Consider the following 6,379-nt stretch of genomic DNA (forward strand, 5'->3'; position numbering starts at 1 on the left):
GTATGTGGGGCAGTGTGTTCTAAAAATAACCCACTGCCAGACAGCCCCGTCATAAGCTGAATTCTGTCTCGTCACCACAGTTTCCTTTGTGTACTGTGTACCTGACATGCATCCTGGAGTGGCAAATAGGCCTGATCTGTAGTCTCATTTGCACTTCAGTTCTGCAAGTGGTGCGAGAAGTTCTAGGAGTGGCATGCCAGGGTTGAGTTTCCTTGGGATGAGAGAACTCTGGTGACTTCAGGCATACTCACAGTGTTCGCTGTATTTGCAAATATGCACGTACAAGCAAAGCCTAAGTGCAGTTGAAAAGGCCAGGGTGACAATACATCTCCTTGCCAAGAGTGCAAGTGAGCCTGAGTATGCCTCTGGGAGTGAGTCCTGTATGTGCTATGAGGCAGCAGTGTAGGAAGTAAAGAAACTTTGTGTGTGGTGCAGTGGGTTGTGCCTTGAGAGGCAGATGCTGGCACAGAGAGCCACCTCAGCCGTGTGATGTCTGTATTTTATATGTTCCTAGAATAGCTTGGAAAGCAGCCAGAGGGAGGCAAGGGCTTGTGTTACTCAGGGAATGACCTTGTTCAGGACCATGATGGGACCTGAGCTCTTCTTCCTTTTTGGTCCAGAGTTCTTCCTATCACTTATAACAGGTGAGGGATGAGAGTCTGTTTCTGGAATGAGGAGTGGGGAGGGGGAAGATAAATTGATGCTCCCAGACTCTTGTCAGTGAACAAACTGAAGACCAGACACAACACTGATTTCCATCTAATCATTGCCAGGCAGCCTCCTCTTTTATAAAACTACATATATAAAACTGCCTACAGCAGCTGGAATAATGTTACTCCTTAGCAGTGTCCTTGTCAAAACTCTTTTGATCTGAGAAGGCTTTTGATATAGTTGAAGGGTTTGCCCTCATTTACCTTGTGCCTGTCACCACCAACAATCAGCTTTAGATTTCCCCAAGTAAATTTTTAATAAACTCAAAACTCTTGAGCATTTCTGAAGGCAACTGAACAGGGTTATTCCGTGCAAATGAAGCTGGCCTTGGAAATCCTGGGAATCATATGAACATTCCTTTCCTCAGATCCCAAGTCTGGGTGGGAGATAATTTGGCTCACTCAAGGAGTGGGAAGCAGTTTCCATTCCCTCCCAGTTTCTAGGGTTGTTTTTGCTTGCTTGCTTGCTTTTACATTAAGATACTATAAATCTGTATCTTGCTGAGGCCGTTCACAGATTGACCTTCTAAGTACCATACTGTTTCAAAAATTTACTATGAATAAAAATACTAAAAGCCCAGCTGCAAAGTCAAGAACGTTGATAGTCTTGTTAAGCACATTGGTTGACCACTGCATGTCATATCAGACAGAGGGCCTAACCTATCCGCACTACAAAAATACCAGTTTTACACCATGAATGCCTTCCCTCGTAGAAGCCAGAGTACTGTAGGTTCATTGAACTTTAGTTCCCAGGATCCTCTAGGGTGAAAGAATGTTAAACTGGCTTAGTCTGTAGTGCAGATCCACTAAAAAAAAAAACAAGTGGTGGGCCTTGTCACGAGGCTCCTTTTCTAGGATAATAGCTCACCTTTGGTACTAGTACTGGCTGTGTAAATCTATAAATGTTAGTAATAAGAATTATGTTATGTTCTATAGCATGGTGCTGTTTGTCAGCCTTACACCAAGGAACATCAGCTCTGGATGATTGCCTTTTCAAAACATAAGCTAGAAATGTTGGAAAGGAAGAGTAGGGAGGGATGGAGAGGACGCGTCAACACAGCATCTCCCAATTGGATTCTCCCCCCCCCCCCTTGCAGTTTTCAGTTTATTTTGTCCTGGTTTGACTTTCTCAGCCCTCCCCCGTTATTCTTAAGTATAGACACTGTTGTTGGGAGGTGGGACGTTTCAGAAAGGGGAAGAAACAAAAAATATCGAATATGACAACTTGACCTTTGACATTATTGCCTTTCCATTCTGCCGACAAGTTGTGAGTTTTAAAAAGTTGTCCACAGAGTGAAATATCAAAAGTGACATTTGAAAATGCTCAAAAGCCAAACAAGTCAACTCTGGGTTCTGAACGTGTTTTTCCTGCCATTCAGGTGAGCTGTACGAAATGTCACTTAAGTTATTGTGGGTGGAAGGGGCCTCTTGCCAGCCTGAGGGCAGGAGAGGGCTTTCTCTGGGATGGGGCACTTCCTTCCCCTTGCAGCACAGGGAGGGCAGGTACCGGGTGGGGGTGGGGGTGTGTGCCAAGAGCCACCCAATGAGAAACCCAGACATAAAAGTTCAACTGCTAGGCTTACTGGCAGAGCTCAAGAAAAAAGCCTCTGGAGCGGAGGCAGTCGCAAAGCTTTTTATCAGATTAGTTATGAATATTAGGCAGCCTTCCAGACCCTGGCCAAAGCCACCGCCTGGTGCTTTTCCAAGGACTGAGCCATTTCCTTTTGGAGCAGTGGCTGCATTTCTCCTGGGGGAGCTAGGAGAGGCAGAGGAGCAGCTAGCGGGAAAGAGAACGACAGGCTGCCATCAGCTGAAACAAGGGGCTCATCCACTTGTGCCTCCTCACTAGGCACTACTGCCTATTCAGAGTAACATCACTGTTTTGGTGCTAGGGTTTGCTATGTAAATCTTTGTTTCATATACAGCAGGGATGGGGGGGACCTCTCGCAGCCCAAGGGCCACGTCCCCTTTTGAGGACCAAGGCCAGAGAGGGGCAAGAAAGTGGAGCAATTTGTGCAACTCCTACTTTATATTTTTATTCACTTATTAAATTTGTTACTTGCTTTATCTTGTCAAAGGCAACCCAAATGAACTTACAACCCGAAAAGCAAACTGCATTCCAGGCATGCAAAACAAACACACAAACAAACACCTTTGAGGTTTCCAAACATGCATGCAGGATTCTCCATCCAGGCAAGCAAGAGGCATTATCCCCATTCAAGGCTATATTCCAGCCTGGTAAAAGCACTGAAGGAGGGTGCAGAGCAGCACTGGAGAGAGGTGTGACCAGAGAAGGGTGTCACCTGAGGGCCAGATAGAGAGTCCTGAGGGCCGGCATTTGACCACTAGGCTTGAAACTCCCCACCCATCACACCCTCTTCTAACAACCCAGCCATATTGCTGAAGCCTCCAATCTTTCCCTACAACCCTTCCCTTGGTAGTAGCCTTCCTACCCTGCACTGCTTCAGAAAGCAAGGCAGTGTTTGCCTTATGATCTGATGGCAGCAATTCAAAATAAGCTTCCCTGAAGCGGAATTGTGCGCATGCAAGTGCGTTTATGTACAATGCAGATTAGAGACAAGACACCTCCAACCTTCCGTCCCCACCCTCAGGTGGAAATTTTAACTGCTAGAAATCCTGGAGAGGAAGTTCAACCATGAAGCATGACTGGCCCTAGCAAGTTTCATAGGCAGCATTTTAACAAGGCATTGCCCAAAGCGAAAAATCAGCACCATGGAGAGAGACCAGGAAACAAGGTCTGTTCCCAGCTAAACTGAGAGAGTTGGAGTACATGATTTGTTTGCTGCGAAGCTGTGATGGTTTGATCCACATCTCATTCAAGGCTCCCCCTTTAGAATTCACTCACTTTTGGTAACTGTCCTGGATTTCAAGACACTAGGATTAGATTAAATTCAAGTGCTTCTGATTTACTGGCTTGCACCAGAGTGGCCTTGAAAGAGGTTTGTTTATAAACCTTCTAAAAGCAAGTACCTGTCTGCTAGGTATATGGCAGGTGGGAGGGGTGTGAAGAGGAAGAGGTGGGTCATGTGGAACCTCTCCCTTTGATTGGCTAGCTTTCTTTCACCTTGTTGCTATGCAACAGCAAAGGCCTTTTCTATCCATTGAAAAGAGAGCCCTTTCCTTTGCCTGTGACAGTACTGGTTGTCTCTCTCTTCCTTGCCAAGAGATGCAATGAATCCTCCTCTTGGGCTGTAGGAGCAGATCAGCTTCCCCCCTCCTATCACCAAAGAGTTTTTTAAATACCTCTGCATGGCAAGGCAAAGACTTTTTAATGTCTTATGTATCCTTAGATGCACAAGCACCCAACTGCACCCAGAATAGGTGTCCTTTGTGTTTGCTATTGAAAACAAATGAGACATTATAAATAATCCTGCCATTTTAGAAGTTGTCAGATGTTGGTCCGTGGACTGCTCCCATCTGGTCCACAATTGAAGCCAATTAAACCCAGCAATTAAAGTTTGGCTTGGTGAGTCTGTCTCTAGGCCTGGGATAGGCAACCTGTGGCCTCCAGGTATTGCTGGACTCCACCTCCCATCATTCCTGGCCATAAGCCATGTTGGCTGCTGAGAGTGGAGTCCAACTACTTGTGGAAGGCCTCAGATTTTCCATTACTCCAGAGGCCCCAAAGACCCTTGGTCATGAGGATGTTCCATAGGGAAATGGTGACAGTTGTGCCCCGGATGTCACACACACACAAGGGCCCTAACTATGCAGTGCTTTGTGGCACATGGGCTAATAAGCATTTACAAATGGCTCCCTCCACATGGAGTGGCACCATGGAAAGGAATTGGAAGACAACGAAACCTGCATTTTAGCCTACACTACCCCACAGGGTTGGTGTGGGGCAAAAATGCTACTCTTGAGAATGAGGAGGATGAAAACCTCCATCTGGAAAATGTGTGTCTCCTCCTCCCCTTGAAGCAAAAGGGGGAAGCAAGAGGTAGGTGACAGTCTGAGAGGTTTACGAGAAGGTGGCAGTGCAGGCTGAACTCAGAGCAGACTGGCTCCAGTCTCCCAACAGTCTGAAAAGCCAAGGGTTTGATGGAATATTAAGATCGGGTCAGTGCCAAGTTCAGTCTGTGTTGTTGACAGCCATGCGACGGGTTCAGCTTCTGGCAGCCCAGCTGAAGGTCAGGAGAAGCAGGTGAAAAGGAAAGGCTGCCACGGTGTGTAGACTGGTTAACCTTTGGAGCCACCCATTGTCGCAAAGCAAAGTTTGTGTTGCCAGTTCCTGCACATCAGACCAGCCGGCTTCCCTTGCCCCAGTCCCCAAACTGATCATGCAAGTGTGGCTCTTTGATGCTGTTAAATAATTCCTTTCTTCTTTTTCTTTTCCCACAGGGCTCAGCTCCAATCCTGGTAGTCATGGTGATCTTGTTAAACATTGGAGTCGCCATTTTGTTTATTAACTTTTTCATCTAACTCGAGACTGTCTTGTTTGCAAAAATTAACAGATTAATAATAATAAAAAAGGTGTATGAATGGGGGAATGATGAAGCAAATGACAAAAACAAAACAAAAAAACCATGGGAAAGATGGCATCTTTTTGAACTGTCCTGCGACAACTTCCAAGTCTTTTCACAGATGAACAACAAGATTGAGTATCACTCACAGTTTGCCTTTTTTTCCTGGGTAATGTTTTTTGGATTTTAGCCAAAATTCTTTGCTTGTATAACACGTATGCTGTGTGGCATGGCAGACTGGTACCAGCACTCCACTCCTCCCCAGCGCTAGGCAGGATGGGGGCTCCTCAGTGTAATTACTCAGCAAATCTTCATGGATGGTGGGAAAGGCGTTCATGTCAGCTGCATGATTCTGGGAGGGAGGGTCCTCTCGCTGTTGGATCATAGGGGAAATCCAGAGCTGTGTCCTGGGATAGCCACGTTGTGTGAAATGGCTGGCCCAGGTCAGCATGGTTATCAGATTATGTGCTCGTCACTCAATAAAAGTCCAAACTCCAGGATCTGCATGTATTGGGAAGTTGAGAGGAAACACCTAAGTAATTTTTGCCACTTAGCAAAAAGTTATTAACCAATCTTTTTTCTACTTCATTCAAAAAAAGGGAAATCTGAATTGAATGATGCCTGCTTAAGACGGGAACAAATTCCATCCTAATAAAAGTATTTAATATGTTAAAAAGGCAATGGGTCTTAAGCTCTAGAGGCCCCTAAATTCCAAAATGCTCCTCTGAGGATCCCATCCAAAATCATTATTAAGGACTTAAGAAGTCACAATACCAAATTTATAAAAGTTGCACATAAACACATGGAACTGAAAAGATGTCTTGGCTCAGGTAAAACCCTGTACCTATAATTTAGGGAAATTACCAGTCTCACCCAGTGCTTCAGAAACTTTTCAGTCACAAACTGGCATGTGTTAAAACTTGACCCAGAAAGATTTTTAAGATGACCAAAGTTCTCCTAGGATTTTTTTTTTGTCCAGCTATCTGCTGGAACCCCAATCTTCATTGGGTCCAGCCTGCTAGAGGCCACTCTTCTGCTGTGCTGGAATGCAGTGGTGTTAAAGGAGAAACTCTCTTGCTTTCCGTCTTCCATCACGAATCACAGCTGCACCTGGCTGTTGGCCTCAACTGTTCCCACAAGGTGTGCTTGTCAGGAGGTTTGCTTGAGGACCCTTCCCTGGCAGGT

The 6,379-nt window shown here is 45.6% G+C and overlaps 1 protein-coding gene across 1 annotated transcript in view; it reads left to right on the forward strand.

Annotated features, from left to right (window-relative positions):
- Positions 1 to 6,310, forward strand: part of JPH3 (junctophilin 3) — an 86,011-nt gene extending 79,701 nt beyond the window's left edge. Inside the window, exon 5 of the mRNA XM_035120767.2 lies at positions 5,073 to 6,310. Within this exon, the coding sequence (XP_034976658.1) occupies positions 5,073 to 5,153 (81 nt within the window). The 3' untranslated portion in view covers positions 5,154 to 6,310. The remainder of the gene's footprint in view (positions 1 to 5,072) is intronic.
- Positions 6,311 to 6,379: the final 69 nt, after the last annotated feature.

Source organism: Zootoca vivipara, chromosome 6 (genome assembly GCF_963506605.1).
Source record: "Zootoca vivipara chromosome 6, rZooViv1.1, whole genome shotgun sequence".
Taxonomy (NCBI): Eukaryota; Metazoa; Chordata; class Lepidosauria; order Squamata; family Lacertidae; genus Zootoca; species Zootoca vivipara.